We start from the raw sequence: 20,610 nt of genomic DNA on the forward strand, positions 1-20,610 counted from the left end.
GGGTGGCGGCATTTGAGGAAATGTCATGTAGAAGGCTAGGCAACTTAGATTCATTTAATAAAAAATGGGGCAGCTATTTGGCCTTCTTGGAGGGCTCTCGGGGAGGGGCAGTGGAGAGAGAAGTGTAGTTTTAGGGTACATTTACACGACAACGATGTACTAAAAACGGAAACGTTTTTCCTTTGTGTTTTTGAAAAGTTTCGCACACAGACGACAACGTTATTAAAACAATCCCTGTTCACACGGATCCGCGAAAACAACTAAAAACGCTGTATTATGCATGCCAGACCAGTAGTCGGTGATGTCACTTTGTGAAGAGACACTACACGCCTGCGCACATAAGCATTCTTCCACAGAGCAGTGAATACAAACAACGAAGATGGCGATCACTGGTCGTAGTAGTGATGCAGTAAATCTACACTTTGCTGGAGAAGCGTCAATAAACTCAATCTTGAGCAGCACAAACACAGTCCTGTAGTCCGCCATTGTAGTTTTTAATGTCTCGCGCGTTGTTTTGAAGTGCTCGCGCATGCCTATAGGCTGAACATGTAATACGTGCGCATGACGTCATCGTTTTCACAAATTCGCGTTTTTGTGTGTTTACACGGAGACGATAGTGGCATTGTTTTCAAAAACTTGCATTTTTGAAACCCGTTTTCAAAAGTCTGTGTTTTCAGGCCCCAAAACACCGTTGTCGTGTAAACGAACAGCCAAAAGGCATAAAAAGTTTTCTGTTTTTAGTTGAAAACATTGTCGTGTAAACGGCCCCTTAAATATGTGTGATTATTATTTTTTTTATATTTTTTTCTTTCTTTTTTTTTTTTTTTGTTGTGTATACTCAAGTCTGACCACAGGGATATTTGTTGAGGATCAGGGTGAGGTTAAGGATTGGGAGGGGGAAAGGGAATAATGGGGGTTAAATGTTGATTCTGTGAATATAAGTTTTGCTTTTCTTTGTCAATTGTGTGAATCAATAAAAAGTGTTAATCAGAAAAAGAATGCAATTGCATGCATACTTCATTATTGAGCAGATCTAAGGAAAATTTTCTCTAGAAGGGGGCAGAGTGTCATCTGAATTTTAAAGGAATAGTTCACGCAGAAATGAAAATTCTGTCAACATTTTCTCACCCTCATGTTGTTACAAACCCATATGACTTTCTGTCTTCCGTGGAACACAAAAGGAGATGCCTACAGCCAAATTGCGAGTGTGATATTACGTGTATACAAGCTTTAAACAGTTCAACAAACAAGTAAATAATAATACATAACAACATAGTTCCAAAAGAATCCAAAGCATCAAGCATAACTTCGCTCTCTGCATGACAGTCACACTATGTTATGAACTAGTGGTGGTTCGTTCGTAAGAATCAGTGTTTTTGAATTAAACTTTTCAGTGAACAAATCACTTCCATTGTGTCAGTGGTGAACTATGTGTATTTTAATGAATCAGTTGAGACTGAATGACTCTCTCATAGCATAATAAAATAATTTGTCGCCACCTACTGGCGTGAATTTGCAATCTCCAAAAATGATCACTGAATGAATAAATGAATGATATCAAAATGAATGATGAACCAAAATCCCCACCACTATTTGGGAAGCCATGAACACGCAAAATTGAGTGAAACCAATAGACCAATCCCAATGTTTTCTTTGTTGTTTTTTTTTCACCCAATTTGGAATTCCCAATTCCCAATGCGCTTTTAAGTCCTGGTGGTCGCATAGTGATTCGCCTCAATGCCTCCGCGTCTGAGACCGCCAACCCGCGCATCTTATCACTGGCTTGTTGAGCGCGTTGCCACGGAGACATAGCGCGTGTGGAGGCTTCACGCCATCCACCGCGGCATCCACGCTCAACTCACCACGCGCCCCTCCAACAACGAACCACATTATAGCGACCACGAGGAGTACTCTCCCTAGCAACCGGGCCAATTTGGTTGCTTAGGAGACCTGGCTGGAGTCACTCAGCAGCCATGGTATTCGAACTAGCGAACTCCATGTGTTGTAGCCAGCGTATTTTACCACTGAGCTAACCAGGCTAAAAACCGAAAACTTTATAATGCACAGTTATGTGTATTTTTCAAATATGATGTCCAATCACAGTCTGTCGTGTACTGGAATATTCTGGACATTTCATAAACCGTATGCATCATGCATAGTGCTGATGATAGAGAACCGGATAGTTCTAGGACCTGGAGGACTCGGAGAGCCCCACGGCAATGGGGAGTTCCTGCCATCAATCTGTTTACCAGCCCACAGCCGAAGCACAAAAACAACAGCGTTTCTGCAGTGTGTTTGGAGAGCAGTGTGGCTGCATTCACCATAGGCTTCTCCATTAAAACAGACCGTTCTCAGTTCGGTCCGTCATGAAGCATAATTGTTAGTTTAGTGAATTATATCGACAAGTGAAAATGTTCCGACCTGTTCACTTTGTGTTGCTGCTGAGCTCTGTTTTGGTGGACTGCTCATCTGTTGTTGAAGGTAAGACCCCATTACATTATAGTGCATTTACTTTCTAAGAACAGTAGTGTGATTAGTTAAGTTTAATTAATTTGGAATATGAGTTTTGATGCATGTGGGCATATATTTTCCCAACATTGTTTATTGTTTTATTATTATCTAAATGGTATGAAATGTTTTAAGATTACATTTGGATATCGTTTATAATAAATCATAAAGCATGTTATTTGTTATTAGAAAAATAAATGCAGAGTTTTCTGTAATTCAATACTGAAAATATATTTTTAACCACCTCCCCCTAAACTGAGCTGAACTGAAAGAGTGTTTGAAAGTTCATTTCTTTGTTTAGAGTGCATAACATCCCATGGAGAGGACTACAGGGGAATGCAACAGAAGACATTCATTGGGAACATTTGTTTAAACTGGAATAAGTTAAACTTAAAGTTTAAAGACTCAGAGACAGGTAAAATATCTGCTGAACATTTCCCAAGATTTAAATTATCTTTTTGTACGTTTTAAACTCTTCATTTGCAATTAAAACAAAGGACATCAAACTTGATTCCCAAGACCTAAACATTCTCCAAATATGCCCAAAATATGTGATGTTTATCATCAAGGTAATCAGGTTAGACTAATCTAAGGGTTGGAGACATATTGACAAATTGTTGTAGTGCATTAGAGAGTGCGATATGTAAATTGTCAATAATGTTGCAGATTATACTGTAGATTTTGTGTGGGCACGCTGCCCAAATTATATTATAAGCCTCAACTCAAAAAGACAAGGGCATTTATTGTAATGTTAATATAGAACACACACCACAATATACAGACACGAAATGTTTGAATAGAAAAGCACTCTCACAAGTTAGCAATATAATGCACACTTATGAACAACAAAATATATATATTTTTTGGCCATGTCTGCATTTGAAAATTTTAATTTTTAGATACATTTTTAGTGTTCATTAAATCTTTTTTTATTGTTTTAATAATTTTGTTCTCTTCTTGATCGCAGGTGTTGGGGACCACAATTTTTGTCGCAACCCAGATGGTTCAGAGAAGCCCTGGTGCTATGTGTCTGGGTCCAATGGAGTGGCCAGAAAAGAAGCATGTGAAATTAGGACATGCCAAGGTAGCTATGTTCACTCTTAAATCATGAGATTAATAATTATATATTTAGATTAAATTACAGACCTCTATATGTGAGAATAATAGATTAATTTCTGCTTATTGATAGTTGACACCACAAGCCCATAAGCTTCTTTTTTTCTCAACTTCAAGATTTGAGGTTACAATTTAAATATATATATATATATATATATATATATATATATATATATATATATATATATATATATATATACAGAATATGGGAAAAAGCAGATCTTGGACCGGTAACTGGTCATAATTTCTTTTTCGCAAATTTTAATACCTTTTTTCCTTGAATATTTCATTTAAATGGTCATTTGGTGTGACAATTTTTGTTTTTTAAATTCAAATGTTCCATGTAGTCTTTCAATTCATATAAATCAGCAAAATACTGTTCAAACCATTTTAAATGGATTATAGCATATATAGTCATATATATATATATATATACAGTATATAGCATAACATGCCAAAAACTTACAAAATGTATGTCTACCATAATATCTTTTGTTTTTAGCTTCTCTTTAGTTTCTATAATCCTTCCCCATCTCCAAAATATAGAATCACATTTTGAAATGAAAATAAGGATCACAAAAGTGTGGAAATAAGTGAAAAGAAAAGTTTAACTGGAGCCCAACACAAAATGTGTTTTTAATTTGTGTTTTTTTAACTCGTGCCTTTCTCTGGTATTTCACAATGGCGTCCTACTAACATGCTACTCTGTTTCCAATGGCTCATACTTTTAGCAGGATGCTTTCTTCCTAGAATTTAAAGGGAGCTGATTCAAAAATATTTACGTAATGCAGAAATGTGCGATTTTATTTTTCTTGTGGGAAAGAGAAATTGGTTTCAAGACAACATCCCCTAGGGAGTAAACAAGGCCAGCACCAAATATTTTAGTGCACACACTTTTCTCTAAGCTTACTCTACACACTGATGTTGAACGAAACTGAGTTTTTGCTTTTAAATAGCTGTTACTTCTATTCAACTGTTTGATCCAAAAGCCCTACTAGTTTATTGATAAGGTCACAGGACATGCATTTAAGGACTTTTTTTTCTTCCTGAGATGGAGACACCTTATTGAGACAGGGTAGTTGGTCAGATTTAATCCACATTGATGTGGTTTCCTTAAACAAACTTGTTTGGATTAGGAGCCAAGGACAGATAAAGTTAAACAATAGCACAAGTCTAGACTCATCAGCCTTGAGGCTTCCTCAGATGGGAAAGACAAAGAAACAAACAACAAGGAATCTTGTCTTGCAGCTGCTGAAGAGAAAGTGTAGGCCTCTCCTTCTTGGATTCTAATTGGCTGACAGGAACATGCTCACCACGGTGACAGCCACTGATTGGGTGGCTGAACTGTGACCTCATGTACTTAAACTCTGCAAGAGTGTGTGTTTCATTATTCTGAGTTGTTATGACAGCCAACAATGGCACAATTTGAGCCAGAAATTCATTTTTACACCAAGCAACACTTAAATGGTTGTTGTTCTCCTCTGGATCGCTTGTTTTGGCAGTTTTTACTTGGTGTTTCAAGACCAGAAATACAAAACAGGCAACTAGAATCATCATGGCGCCGCCCAGTGGTTGGTCAGGAAAACTGTGGATAGAAACAATATATTTATGCAAAATATTCAGATATGTACAAATATAAATGTAGTTTAGGAGTGAAGAGAGACCGACCACATTGCTATATTCACAGTGCATCATGGGAGTGGGCAGTCACCAGGTATACAGTTGTTAACCTGGAATTCCGCTATTAAACACGTTTTTAAACAATGAAGTCGAAATAACACAGACTGACGGCTTCAATGGAAGCATATACCATTGTTGAATGACCTCAGAGCTCATAGCAGGCCTGTCTTTAAAGATGTATATGTTATCGTTAAAAATAAAGAGTCTATGGAAATAATAAATGGGATTTTTTACTTCCAGAACCAGACTTTTGCACTCTTTTATCCATGTGGCTTATGAAGTCTGACAGATATGACAGTGTCAACTTTGGATCTGATTCAGATAATTTTCATTCATTGCTCAAGGCTTGACATTTAATCTACAGTAAGCTTTAACTGCAATACCAGACAAGATCTCACCTCAGAAAATGAAAGAACCAACAGATACAAAATGAACAAAAGTTTCACTTTTTCATTTACTGTATAATGCACTGATAAACACTATGTTCCAGTAGACAAGACACCGGTAGTAGAGGAGACAGTTATAGGTAGAATGAACTCACTCCCAGACCACAGTAAAACTGTGTATTGTAATTTTGTGATACCAATAAATTGGTTGTGCTGAGCTCCCTTACATTAGCAGTGCAGCTTGAGGTAATGGAGAAAAACAACAAGAGCTTTCATGGTATTTCATATTCTGTCCATCCTATCATCCTACAGACCACAACTCCACAGAAGCCACGGCTCAAGAGTCTGTCCCCACTCCAGTCTCAACCCTGATGATGGTGGAGACCTTTGAACCTGCAAACTCCTTCCCCTCACAGGCCGAGGGTGCGGTGGTGCAGCCCGTGAAGGGAGTCCTACGGCCAGTCAGAACAGGACCTAAAAAGAAGAAAGACCTTGGGACTCTTGGTAGGTCTTTAGATTGAGATTACCTAAACCTCAAACATTCCAAAGGCTTGCTTATCATAAAAGCAAGATGTAACTGAGGAAGTTGGTTGGATGTTAGGGATATTGCGACTTCTTGATGTCAAACTTAAAAAATGTGGTCTTAATGATGTGGTTCCGAGTGCTTACTGTGATTTTGCCAGTGTTGTTGGAGCAACATTCCTATGAACCAGTCAGACTTAAGAGTTAGTGTTATGCTTGGGTTTAAGGCTGATTGGTAGCTATGGTAACTGGGATTTGTTTTCCCCCACGTGGGCAGGGCCTCCTCCGACTCCGTCTATATCCATGTTAATTTAACAGGAATGTTATTCCACGACCAACATAAGATGTTGATCCAGAAATACATCCTGCCAGAGACTGTTCAGCTCAAATTAGACTACCTTCAAGATGTTAGTGTACTATATCCAGAAGAACTAAGAAGTATTTCTATACTTCTTATTTTGTATCACACCAGGTTATGTTCTCGCCATACTCATGATGGCCATCATCATCCTCCTCGGAGGCGGCATCACAATGGGATACTTCTACAAACGGTGAGTACAACCCGACACAATTAATGTGTGAGAGGATAGACAATGAATGCAATTAACAGGGCAAGGCAACAGACAAAATACAGGCAAAAAAGAAACTTTAGTTCTTAATAATGAACTTGAAGGAAAGAGATGTTTGGCCAATATAGCTTCAGAAAATTCACATACAATTCATTATTCATTATTTGGGATAGAATTTGCAGACAGTTGGTTAATCTTAAAAAGTGTTTAAGTTAATAAATTGATTTTATCTTGCTCGGAAGTGCTATCTGTGGAACAAAGATAAACAATGTCATTGTGTTTACAGCATCCCTGATAGCTCACGTACATTACCCAGATGTCTATTTTATGTGTGTGTTTACATCTGGAAGCCGTATTTTTTAGGTTGTTTAAAACATTTTTTTAAACATTCCTTGTTTGACTCTTTCTTCTGCGCTAGCTTCTATACTACTCCAGCCACTTTGAAATACTTTTGACTTTTGAATGACAAATTGCTTGCTTTGTTCCTCATTTGTAAGTCGCTTTGGATAAAAGCATCTGCTAAATGACTATATGTAAATGTCTAAAAGATGTTTCCTCTCAGATGTCAATAAAACATTCAGCAAATGTCTTTGAGATGTGTATGATTTAGAATGTTGGTAAATCTGAACTTTTTAAGATATTTAGCAGATGTTAATTAGAATGTAATGATTTCCAGATGAAAAGCTCTTAAACCGACATCTCGGAGATGTGTGCTATCTAGGATGGTTTCAAGGGAACAAAAAAATCACAGATCACAAAGCATTAGCTGGCAACACACCCTTAAAATACTAGGATCTGTGCCACTGTAATGCCACACACACAGACAGAGAGAGAGAGAGATGGAGAGAGAGAGAAAGAGAGATATGGTGGCTGTGTTGACTTATTTGAGGCTTCTTGCCTATCTATTTATAGGAGGTTGTTTTGATATTTATAACTGGGTGTTGAGTTTGGGAAGGAACTGAAGGACTCTGAAAGCTGATATCTAGAGATATCAATTGCTTATGCATATCTTATCACAATGTACTGTTAATATAAACCAGAACCCAACTGGAACCATGTGCTGATGTAATAGGAAGCCTTCAAATTGAAGGTTTTATTCTAAACTTCACAAATCGATAACAGAATGCAGACATCTGATTTTAGGTCTAAAACTTTAGGCATCTCTCCTCTCTGAGAGTCACATGACGCTATGCAAGTGGAAGCAGCCTAGAGGTGAGCTCTGCTTCACTTTGCTACAGTTATCCTTTTAATCAATATTACTCGGTGAGAACTGAATTAGTTTTGATTGTTAAACTGTGCTGGGAGTGTAGGATGTCGAAGAATTCGAAATCGTCTGCCTGTGGGGACATTAAAAAGCATTTATGGTCGCACACGTCTGACGCCTCTCTAGAGCAAGATGGCGGTGGTCAATTTGGGAATGACAGCGAGCCTCATGACGTAGGTCAAGATATTGTGAACATTTATGCAGCACTAACGAAAATCTCGACTGACATGTAGGGCCTCGTGGAAATAAAGTGCTGTGTTCAAATTCAAACAAAATCTAACATAAAGGCAATCTGAGTAAACACAAAATACAGTTTTTAAATTATAATGAAAAGCAAAAAAGTTATCCAATACCAACTGGGCATGTTTGAAAAAGTGTTTGCCCCCTTAGTTCCTAAATTTAACGAAACTGCATTCATAATGGGGTTCAGCTGGACTAGACACACCCAGGACTGATTACTACCGGCCCTGTTCAATCAAATCAACACCTAAATACAACTTCTTCAGTAGCATGAAGTTGGCTAAAAGATCTCACCGACAGTAGCACACTATGACAAGGTCAAAAGAAATTCCAGAAATTATGAGGAAAAAGGTGATTGAAATACATTATACAAAGCTATTTCAAAGGCTCTGGGACTCCAAAGAACCACTGTGAGAGTCATTTTCTCCAAATGGAGAAAACTTGGCACAGTAGTGAACCTTTCCAGAAGTGGCCGACCTTCCAAAATTCCTCCAAGAGGACAGCAACAACTCAACCAGGAAGTCACAAAAAAGCCAAGGACAACATCCAAGGAACTGCTGGCCTCTCTTGCATCAGTAAAGGTCATTCATGACTCCACTATCAGAAAGACACTGGCCAAAAATGGCATCCATGGAAGAATGTTGAAGTGAAAACCACTTCTAATCCAATATAACATTATGGCTCGTCTGAATTTTGCAAAGACACACCTTGATGTTCCTCAAACCTTTTGGGAGATTGTTCTGTGGACTGATTAGTCGAAAGTGGAACTATTTGGAAGACGGGTCCTGTTACATCTGGCGTAAATCAAACACAGAATTCCACAAAAAGAACATCATACCTACGGTCAAGCATCGTGGTGATAGTGTGATGGTTTGGGGAGGCTTTGCTGCTACAGGGCCAGGGAGACTTGCTATAATTGAGGGAAACATGAATTCTGCTCTCTACCAGAAAATCATAAAGGAGAATGTCCGGTCATCAGTGCATGAGTTGAAGCTCAAGCATAACTGTATTATGCAGCAAGACAATGCTCTAAAGTATATAATTCCACCTCTGAATGCTCAAAAGAAGCTAAATTAAAGTTTTGGAGTGGCCTAGTCAAAGTCCTGATTGAGATGCTGTGGCAGGACCTTAAATGGGCAGTTCATGCTTGAAAACCCTCAAATGTGGCTGAACAAAAGCAGTTCTGCAAAGAAGAGTGGGACAAAATTCCACCACAGCATTGTGAAAGACTGACCTCCAGTTATCGGAAGCGTTTGGTTGCAGTTGTTGCTGCTAAAGGTGGCACAACCAGCTATTAAGTTTAAGGGGGCAGTTAGTTTTTCACATGAGTGATATAGGTGTTGGATAACTTTTTTGCTTCAATAAAATATATATATATTTGAAAACTGTATTTTGTGTTTACTCAGGTTGCCTTTGTTTTATGTTATATCTCGGTTGAAGATCTAAAACAATTTAGTATGTAAAATACACAAAAATAGAAAAAATCAGGAAGAGGGCAAATACTTTTTCACAGCACTGTACGTTGAACGACCACATCTGTGGAGGCAAAATTTTCCACCCTGATCACAAGAATAGACGAGGTTGAAATGCGAATCGAGTTTATGGAAGCGGCCGAAAAAGAGCTGCAGTCTAACCCTCTTGCCACCAGAACTGATATAGATCATGTGTGGGAAAAATTAGAGGATATGGAGAATCGAAGCAGACATAATAATATTTCGTTGGAATCCCTGGGGGGAAGGAAGGTCAAGGTATGGTTAAGTTCTTGGAAGGGCTCATTCCGAATTTGTGCACATCTTGCATTTTGCTGATGCGGTCTGAGAGGGCTTGTTATTCGGTTGGCTGCCCACTGTCTCTCTCTCTCAATCTACTTTTTTTTTTTAAAATAATTTTTTCTCTTTTCCTTTATTGACTTATTGGTTTATTTGTTCATTTTGTGGGTTTGGTGGTGTTATTTACTGGGGCCTATTTCATTGAAAACTTTTATGTGCAGTTAAATTGTACGGTTTACATAAAAATTATAATAAAAAAAACACCGGACTGAAGTAATCTTGTAGCAATGGTGTTGCGGAAAATCTGGTGAGTGTCCATGGACCGTCGGATTTCCGGGGGATGGACACCAGTTGGGACTGTTATGCGCAAGGTTGAGAAGCATCTTTTTTTCTGTTCTGTGGGTTGTTGGGGATTTTGTGGTTACATCAATGTTGGATAGTGGTCTATATAATTTAGCCTTGGGTAAACAATCCTTTTTTTATTTTTTTTTTAACGTCAATATGTCACACTTTAATATAGTTAAAATGTTTCTCTCCACGTGGAAAGTTAACGGGCTGGGCACCCTATATAAAGAAGGAAGGTTGTATCTTTTCTTTAGTGTAAAAAATTTGATATAGTGTTCCTTCAAGAAATGCACCTTTCTTCACCGGAAGCTGAAAAACTTGGTAGGGCTTGGGGTGGGCATGTGTTTTGCAGTGCTGGTTCGAGTAAGAGCAGGGGAGTCCTCACATTGATAAGTAAACATTTACAACTTAAAAGTATCAAACAGATTAAAGATATTTTAGGAAGAGTCATTATTGTTTTGGCTGAAATACAGAGGCAGAATCTTATTTTGGCTAATATTTATGCATCCAACGCTGATGGTTAGAACTTTTTTATAGATCTTGAGGGAAAGTTACAAGCAGCTGGGATCTTCCATGATATGGTTTTGGGCGGAGACTTCAGTCTTTTAATGGATCCGGTCCTTGATCATAGTGATGCAAAAGTGTGTAGACCCTTTAGAGCAACGTTGACACTACAGAGGATGTGTAAAAAATCTTGGTCTTACAGACATTTGGAGACTTCTGAATCCATCTGGGAGGGACTACACCTTTTTTTCATCAGTTTGTAAGATTGACTCTAGAATATATATATTTTTTATATCTAAGTCACTTATTCCATTTGCCTCTGATTGCTCAATTGGGAACATTTTAGTTTCAGATTATGCTTTGGTGTGTTTAGAGATGTTGCCGTATATAGAGTAAAGAAAATCATGTAGATTGCGCTTTAATATATCCCTTCTACAGGACCCAGCATTTCAACAAATGTTAAAGATAGAAGTTAATGTTTATGTAGAAACCAATTGGTCCTCAGTGTCCTCTGTGGGCGTGGCATAGGAGGTGCTTAAGGCAGTTCTTAGGGGCAGATTATTCAATATGCCTCATTCATTAAAAAGATCAAAGCACTGGAATTCATGGAATTGGAAAAGAGTATTAAAAGTGTTGAAACGGAGCTAAAGTGCTGAATGTCATCCAGTGGACTTAGAGAGTTGACTCAGCTAAAATATCGGGACAATACAATTTTGTCACAGAAGGTAGAGTTTTGCTTATTCAGGGCAAGACAGACATAATTTGAGTCAGGAGACAAGGCAGGGAAACTACTTGCCAGATACATAAAACGGAGTTTGAAGAGCCCATCATTGAAGTCTTCTGGAGGGAATATATTTACTTCTGCCACAGATATTAATAAGATCTTTAAAGAATTCTATTCTGTGCTGAGAAGCCATTTTAATCTTTTTAAGATTTTGGAAATTTACGGGTTTGGGAACACTTTTATTGGGTAGATTAAGTTACTTTATAAGCAACCGTTTGCAGCAGTGCAAACTAATGGATGCATTTCAGAATTTTTTTTCTCTTGGTAGGGGAACCTGGCAAGGCTGTCCTCTTCTCTTTATTATGTCTTGCCCTGGAAACATTAGCAGCCGCAATAAGAAAAGAGGATGATTTTCCCGGTATTGTAGCAGGAGGTGTGATGCATAAACTTCTACTCTATGCAGATGATATATTATTATTTGTCTCCAGCCCTAGTGGATCTATGCCTAGTCTCCATAGAATTATTAATTCTTTCTCCAGATTTTTAGGATACAGGTTGAATTGGTCTAAATCGGAACTCTTGCTCTGACAGCAAATTGCCCTGCCACAGCCTTTCAACCTAGTGCCTTTCAATGGCCCAAGCAAGGCATTAGGTATTTAGGCATTTTATTTCCTGCAAATTTGAGAGATTTAGTTTAAGTTAATTTTAACACATTAATGAAAAGGTTCTCATGTGATGTTGATTGGCTTCACTACATTTGCCTATGGCTGGGAAGGTCAATGTTATAAAAATGAATTGCATCCCCAAATTAAATTATCTACTACAGTCTCTCCCTCTAGAAGTTCCTCTTTCTTATTTTAAACAATTTGATAGAATATCGAAGTCTTTTATTTGGAATGTTAAATGACCTCGGTTGCATTTTAGTAAGTTACATAGACCAATTGGCAATGGAGGTTTAGGCCTCCCCAAAATTTTGTTTTATTACTATGCTTTTAATCTTAGACACCTGGCCCATTGGTCTCTTCCACCAGAGAGAGCTCCTCCCTGGTACAACATTGAACAAGCAGTCCTTGCCCCAATCTCACCATTGCAAAGTCTTTCTATTAAATTGCCTAGAGAAGTAAAAATGCACCCTATTATTTCACAATTACATTCAGTGTGGAGAAAGTTTTCCCGTATGTTCAATTTTGATACTTACCTAAATGTTTCCTCAAGTACATGGCTGAACCCCAAATTATGTAACAAGTCCCCATTTTGTTGGAAAGAATGGATTGAGAGGGTGGTTGCTACTTTTGGTGACCTTTATGAAAATGGAGCTTTGAGGTAATTTGAAAATATAACACTGCAATTTGGAATTTCTATGTCTCAATTTTTCAAGTATTTACTTTGTACTATATTTGGTGGTAGTGCACAGCCCCCTAAGGCTGCAGACACTCTCTGTATGGTGCTCACAGCCTTTGGAAAGGGTCATGAAGCATCCGTGTACTTCTCCTAGTTTATTCAGTCTTGGTTACGGAGCCTTAACAGCTCTTAAGAGGTTTTGGGAAGAGATTTGAACTTGGTATTGGAGGATGGGGAGTGGGAAAGAATAAAAATAAATGTTAAAACTATGTCCAAGGATGTGGCTTATTCAGTTTAAGATCTTGCATTGTTTCTACTGGACTCCCTCTAGATTGTTTAGGCTTGGTTTAATAGACACACCTATCTACTGGCGATGTCAGTTGGAGGATGGGGACATAGCCCATGCTCTGTGGTTCTGCGCTAAGATTCAAGAATTCTGGGTAAGAGTCCGGAATTTTATCTATGAAGCTTAGATACTCAAATTGAGTATGTATATTGGGTGAGGGAGCAGTTCTTAAAGTAGGTGATAAATATAGAAAAGCTTGGTCCATACTAGTTTAATGATTGGCAGACAGATAATTCTTAGAGGATGGAAGTCAAAAGGCGCTCCCTCATTTCAAGAATAGTTCACCGAATTGGGCAGGGTGGTGGCATTTGAAAAGATGTCATATACAGCTTGGCAGATTAGATGCATATAGTAAAAAATGTGACAAGTACATGACCTTTCTGGAAGGCTCTCAGTGAGGACCATGTAGAGAGAAACATGATTGTGGTAGAAATTGTTAATTGTATTCTTTGTGTGAATTTTTCTCTTCTCTTTTATCAGTCTTTGTTGATTTTTATATTTTTCTTTTCTCAATTATTATTATTTTTGTGTATGTTTGTGTTTATACCTATGTAACTCAGGCTTGACCACAGAGATTTGGGATTGGGAGGGGGATAGGGAAATAGTGGGGGTTAAAAAGGGATAATTGTTGATTCTGTTCATATATATTATGCTTTATTTTGGATTATGTTGAAGAATCAATAAAAAGTGTTAATCTGGATTTGGCAGGGCACCCAGTTGCCTTAGGCATGTACTTGTATGTCAGCTGATTATGTGTTTATGTTGTGTTTATTGCAGTTAATTGGCTAATAAGCGGGGCAGGGCATTGAGTTGAGAGAAGAGTTTGTGTGTAATACCAGGACAATGTCACCCACAGGAAACATGCTATGATGTAAAACCACATGGATGTCATATATGATTATAAAAGACTTTATACCAGGGTGGGCAAAGATTTTGGCACAGGGGCCACATTAGACTTTAAAAAGTACACAGGGGGTAAGTTGGAGGTAGGGGGTAAAATTATGTTATGCCCACAGTATAATTTTGTTGGCTTGACAAAGCCAACATAGTATTATTCTACGGACATGTTTTTGTTTTTTTCACTCCCTAAATCAAGTCCAAAACTATCCATCCGTCCACACGCTAATGCCTGCTAGATTGGGCAAATGTTTAAAGCTCTGATTGAGTTTGGATCTTTTGAACTCTGGCAACCCTTAGCATGTTAAAAGCTTGTGAAGGCTTGTTAGGTGCTATTGCTATGTAATGGACTTGAACTGCATAGAATATAAAAACTTTCCAGATAAATGACCTGCGGATCTGGTCCACAGGCCATAGTTTGCCCATGTCTTTTATAAACTGATGCAGAAGGCTTTGCTCAGTTCTGATATATAGAGCTCACTGAGAAGCAGATACACAGGCTCTAGAAGTGCTGAGAATAGGAGGGTTGCATAACCTGCTGCAGATTGGATGAGTGCAGCCTGAAAGAAGAGAGAGCGAGAAAGAGATGGAGTTGAAGGAAGGAAACTAGAAAAAATATGACCTCAATGGAAAGACCGAAGTTCAGTTGCAGCTGAGCAATATGACATCTGTCCAGTATTCAGCTCCCATTTTTCTGTCTCAACTACTTCTAGTAATCTGTAAAAGATAGTAATCCTTGAGATCCATCTCTTCCTTTGCAATGGATGATGAATCAGAGCTGGCCTCACTCTTTAAAGAAGCAGATTCATATCTTGTAGCTAAATATATCACCTATTGGAGCCAAATCATTCCCTCAGTCTGTAGTTCCTTACTGATAAATATCAGTCTAGCTCAAATGGACTTGCACTTGAGAGGCTTAATTTAATATTGTGAATATTCAGGGGAAATGAAGTGGATCCGCTGCATAATATGTCATTAATTGTAGTGGATTATGTACTGAATGGTTCTTTGAAGAATGACTTCTGAAAACTCTTTCTTGGTATATCAAGAAGTTACTTGTGGGTCATTGAGAAATAAGGTTGTCCAAAGTGATAAAAAGGAGAAATCTTTTAAATATCTAGTTTAAAACACGTTTCAAGTTCGTTGAAATGTTATCAGTGTGTCCATGTTGGTTTTAATTATTTTAAAACATTCATACCATTTTAGATACCATTTAAAATAATTTTTATGACTTCAAAACTGTCATGTGGTGTAACCATCAAATAAAGAATATTAAAATACACTTTCCTCGAACCTTGAAAACATGAGTGTACATAACTTAACCATTCATTTCAAATAAGTCTTTAAACATATTTTAAGGTTGTGTGTGTGTGTGTGTGTGTATGTGTGTGTGTATATATATATATCTATATATATATATATATATATATATATATATATATATATATACACACTATATGGACAAAAGTATTGGGACACCTACACATTACACCTACAGGAGCTTTTATGACATCCCATTCTAAATCCATAGGCATTAATATCGAGTTGGTCCCCCCTTTGCAGCTATAACAGCTTCCACTCTTCTGGGAAGGCTTTCTACAAGATTTTGGAGTGTGTCTGTTGGAATTTTTGCCCATTCTTCCAGAACAGCATTTGTGAGGTCAGACACTGATGTTGGACGAGAGGGCCTGGCTCGCAATCTCCGTTCTAGTTCATCCCGAAGGTGTTCGATAGGGTTGAGGTCAGGGCTCTGTGCGGGCCAGTCAAGTTCTTCCACACCAAACTCATCCAACCATGCCTTTATGGACCTTGCTTTGTGCTCTGGGGCACAGTCATGCTGGAACAGAAAAGGGCTTCCCCAAACTGTTTCCACAAATTTGGAAGCATAGAATTTTCCAAAATGTCTTGGTAAGCTGAAGCATTAACATTTCTGAAAATTCTATTCTTCCAACTTTGTCAGAGCCAGGCCCTTTCATCCAACATCAGTGTCTGACCTCACATTCTTCTGGAAGAATGGGCAAAAATTCCAACAGACACACTCCAAAATCTTGTAGAAAGCCTTCCCAGAAGAGTGGAAGCTGTTATAGCTGCAAAGGGGGGACCAACTCGATATTAATGCCTATGGATTTAGAATAGGATGTCATAAAAGCTCCTGTAGGTGTCCCAATACTTTTGTCCATATAGTGTATATATAGTACTGTGCAAAAGGTTTAGGCACTTGTGAAAAATGTTGCATAGTGAGGATGTCTTCAAAAATAATGCCATATATAGTTTTCATTTATCACTTAGTGTTATACAAAGTCCAGTAAACATAAAAAAGCTAAATCAATATTCGGTGTGACCACCTTTGCCTTTAAAACAGCACCAATTCTCCTAGATACACTTTTTCTTGGTTGTTTCCAGATAGGACGTACCAAGCTTCTTGGAGAATTCACCACAGTTCCTCTATCTATTTAGGCTGTTTCAATTGCTTCTGTCTCTTCATGTAATCCCAGACTGACTCGATGTTCATTGGGGGGCTTTGTGGGGGCCATGACATCTATTGCAGGGTTCCCTGTTCTTTTATTCTAATCTTTTCTATTTGCAAATTTAATGTTTGGGAGTCTAACATTTATATTTTCTATTGACACACTAAAGCTGAAAATATAAATAACCATCTTAAGACCAATGCTTTTGTAAAACATCTTAGGTGTCTAAGATTTTGCACAATACTCTGTGTGTGTGTGTGTGTGTGTGTGTGTGTATATATATATATATATATCTCAATGAATTTTTTAGTTAAGAATATCAAGACGTTTTCACATGTTACTTCATATGACCTAAACAAAATGTGCCTTTTCATAAACAATAAAATATTTTTTAAATTCACACATATGGAGGGTCTAAAGGGGTCCTCTCTGTGTTATTTTTGTATTTTATTTGTATTTCTTTGTGACATGACAACAAAATGGCAAATGTTTCAGATTTTGCACTATTTCTAGGTCACTAATAATGAACATTGATATGTTAATTCTTTTGTACAAAATGTTAGATTTGCTTCCAATGAAACACATAAGATGCTCTTTGGAAAATTTGAGTTTTTACAAACTTGAGCGCATGCAGTCATTAAAGCAAAAGTATGCCAAATACTAAGAAATTATGAAATTCGTGGAATGCAAAATAGAAACATTTTCAATAGTGGTCTCAGACTTTTGCACGCTACTGTATTACTTGATCAGTTGACAACTCAAACTTGACTGTAGATACAAACAAAAAATCTCTGTTGTGACTGTTGAAGTTCTATTGAAACACTACTTATGTTTTTGCTGTCTGTCCTGCAGGGGTCGTAACCTTAAGAAACAGCATGACCAGCGCGTTTATGAGCGTGAGATGCATCGCATTACTCTTCCCCTCTCTGCCTTTGCCAACCCCACCTGTGAGCTGGTCGACGAAAACACCATCATCATCACAGCTGAACCAAACAACCAGACCCCAACCCAGGAGCCCGCTGAGGGGGCCGACCCTCTTATGGGGCCTGCGGGGACTCCCGGAGCCTGATTGAGGAACAGGATGGGTGCCTGGACAGGCCTAGTTACTTAAGACATGACAGTGCACTACTGTAGAACATTCAGAGGACCAAACCACACATCCACCTCCTGTCTGTCAACTCTATTCTCTGTGCCCTGCCTTTACAGCACGGTTTCATGTAAAAGGTAGAGCATGTGCCCTGAAAGAGCAGTGGAACGCTTTTCCCCCCCAAATAGTGTCTTTATTTCCTCAATGGATCTGTTTGGTAAATTAGTGTACTTACGGGTGAACTGGAAAGGGTTTAAAAATGTGGTTTTGTATAAATATGCATGTCAGGGATTGTCATTTTCCTTGCAAGTAAATTTCAAGTGCATTGCACATCATTACAGGGTATTACTCCCTGCTTGTTAACTCCAGTGAGAGGGCAACAGTGCCATTGACTAAAATGTATCCTTTTACGAAGTGACCATGGATCAGATCAGCTAAAGAGATAGTGTTTTGAAAGAGACTACATGCTATTCCTCTTTTCTAACTTTACTGTATCTTGTTTTTGTTCCTAATGCAACTGAGATGGAGAAAAAAAAAGTGTCTTAGAAACTGAAATGGTGTAAATGTGTAATTGAAACTGATGCTCCAGTGCTGTGCTATTGGAGCAGGACTAGAGTTAATTGTCTTTGATAGCACTATCCCAGAAATACATAAAGTTAGTCAGATCATGTGGTCTGGGACTCTAGTACTGCCTTTGCTAAGTGAAGGATTTTGACTGAAAGTGAAGAGGAAAGCAAATACAAAAACTAGCTTTCTGGAGATGTTGCCTTACTTTTGAATGTATTATTGCTTTTGGTTCATGAGTGTTGAAAACTGAATGAGCAATGTTTTCTTGAAGGAAGGAAACCTCAGCAGACCAGTCAGAAAAGGGTCGCACCAGGGGCTTCTTGATACATTTTGTTTGTTTATGAGCGCGTTTACATGCACAGCAACAAGCTGGTAACACCCAAAAATCAGTTGATTAAAAAATTCCAACAATGCAAGAACACTGTGTGTACATGACATTGGAAATCATCAGGTTGTTCTCTGCTTTTGACTTCAAAACATAAACATAGGCATGCACACAGCACTTGTGCATTTTGGATAAGCTGGTAAAAGGGCTTGCATGCAGAGCTAAATCAGGGTAATAGGCAAAAATGTACCGGTGGCAGTTGGTTTATGCTTAAATGGTTTATGACCTTAAGGAAAACCATTTAAGGTATTTACGACTTTATTTGTTGCACAATCATCACGCATGTAAACGCGGTCATTGTTTCTCTGTCCTATTTAGACCCGTCCTTCTGTATGGTCAGGAACAATGTACTTTGAAACAATTAAAAGATCCAACTGTTCCGCTGAGAAATATTGATCGCTTGTTTAGGGGTTGCATTTTATTCCAAGCAATTGGTGCAAATGAGTTTGTCAAGATTTCTCAAGGACTGCAAAAGAGAGTGCAAGATGAGTTTGAGTCACTGTACTAAAGGTGGAGATAATCAGTTTTATATTTTTTCCACCTGATTAAAAAGGTTTCATTTAGCATTTTGTAAAGATCTTAGTCTCTGAAATGGGATGGTTCTGTGCATCTGTGTGCAAAGACAAGTTTCAAAGTTGTAACTTTTGATTTTGTTTAGTCTCTGCTGTATGCATTTTTTTTCCTGTGATACATTGGACTGTACAACTGCTTGTAGTTTCAAAAGATCCAGTGTGCATTTTTATGTTTAGCAGTTTTTACTGCTGTGAAATAAAATCAGTTTGAAGAGAAGTATACTGTCGTATTGTACCCACAGTAGCTGTTTTCCTTACTGTACCCTTTGGGCAAAACCATATTTGGGACTGAATACTGAATCGCATACACAAAATACTAATGTTTTTAAATAGCATGCTACACAGTTGTCACACAGTACATGTTTAAACCTGCAAGTGAAATCCAGGTATCATCTTTAAATTAAAAAAATTATTTGGTAACATATTTAAATAAAGTTTCCATTCGTTAACATTTGGTATCATGAACAAAGTTAAATTCTTTTTACAGCATTTATTAATCTTAGTTCAAATTAGTTAATAAAAACACATTTGTTCGTTGTTAGTTCATATAGTACATTAACTAATGCTAACATAAAAAAAATTTGTATGTGTGTTAGTATATGGTGAAATTAACATTAACCAAGATTAATAAATGCTGCAAAATTATTGTTCATTGTTCGTTCATGTTAAATAATGGATCCTTAAATGTAAAATGTCACGAATGTTTTTTTTTTTTTTAATCCAACGTTGAATAAATACCTCAACCCTTGGCAGTGTATTTAAATAACGAGTCAAGAAAAGATGATAAAAATCATAGTGAATAATTCATCCAGATTTGTCACACTATAAATGAAGGTCAAGTATACAGTACCCACCAAGTGCAGTGTACTCGGTTGTAAACTGCACATTTTGGCAAACGTAGTAGGTAATACAATGAGTATTCTGTGCATGCAGAGCATTTGCATACTATGCACAGTATACTCTACATACTACATACAGTACAGCAATAGACAGAAATAATCAGCTTGTGTCAACACCAAATACTTAAAACAACAGCGCCTCTGTGTGACTAATTAAACACAAAGGAAAAATGGGTGGATTATTTTAGTGGAGTCAGTACATATCTGCTCATTTTTATTCATGAAACATTAGTGTCAGAAAATCGGCGACATACAAGTAGAGGTTATAATTTTGTACAAGTCAGAACCTTTGACATATAAGTCTAGAAAAATGCTCTTACACAGCTTTTCACGTTCTACAAACATCTGTGATCAACAAATCCAACATCTGTTGACCTCTTCAAATCTATACAAACATGAAAAATATTTCCAGTTATTAATT

General features: G+C 37.7%; 1 protein-coding gene across 1 annotated transcript; it reads left to right on the plus strand.

The window, feature by feature from the left end:
- The first annotated feature begins 2,247 nt into the window (after positions 1-2,247).
- On the plus strand, positions 2,248-19,507 carry pik3ip1 (phosphoinositide-3-kinase interacting protein 1). The gene is made up of 6 exons (XM_051695872.1): positions 2,248-2,481; positions 2,810-2,923; positions 3,476-3,592; positions 6,003-6,194; positions 6,685-6,763; positions 17,532-19,507. The coding sequence occupies exons 1-6, from the start codon at positions 2,412-2,414 to the stop codon at positions 17,746-17,748; spliced, it is 789 nt and encodes a 262-aa protein (XP_051551832.1). The 5' UTR covers positions 2,248-2,411; the 3' UTR covers positions 17,749-19,507.
- Positions 19,508-20,610: the final 1,103 nt, after the last annotated feature.

This window comes from Myxocyprinus asiaticus, chromosome 4, assembly GCF_019703515.2.
Source record: "Myxocyprinus asiaticus isolate MX2 ecotype Aquarium Trade chromosome 4, UBuf_Myxa_2, whole genome shotgun sequence".
Taxonomy (NCBI): domain Eukaryota; kingdom Metazoa; phylum Chordata; class Actinopteri; order Cypriniformes; family Catostomidae; genus Myxocyprinus; species Myxocyprinus asiaticus.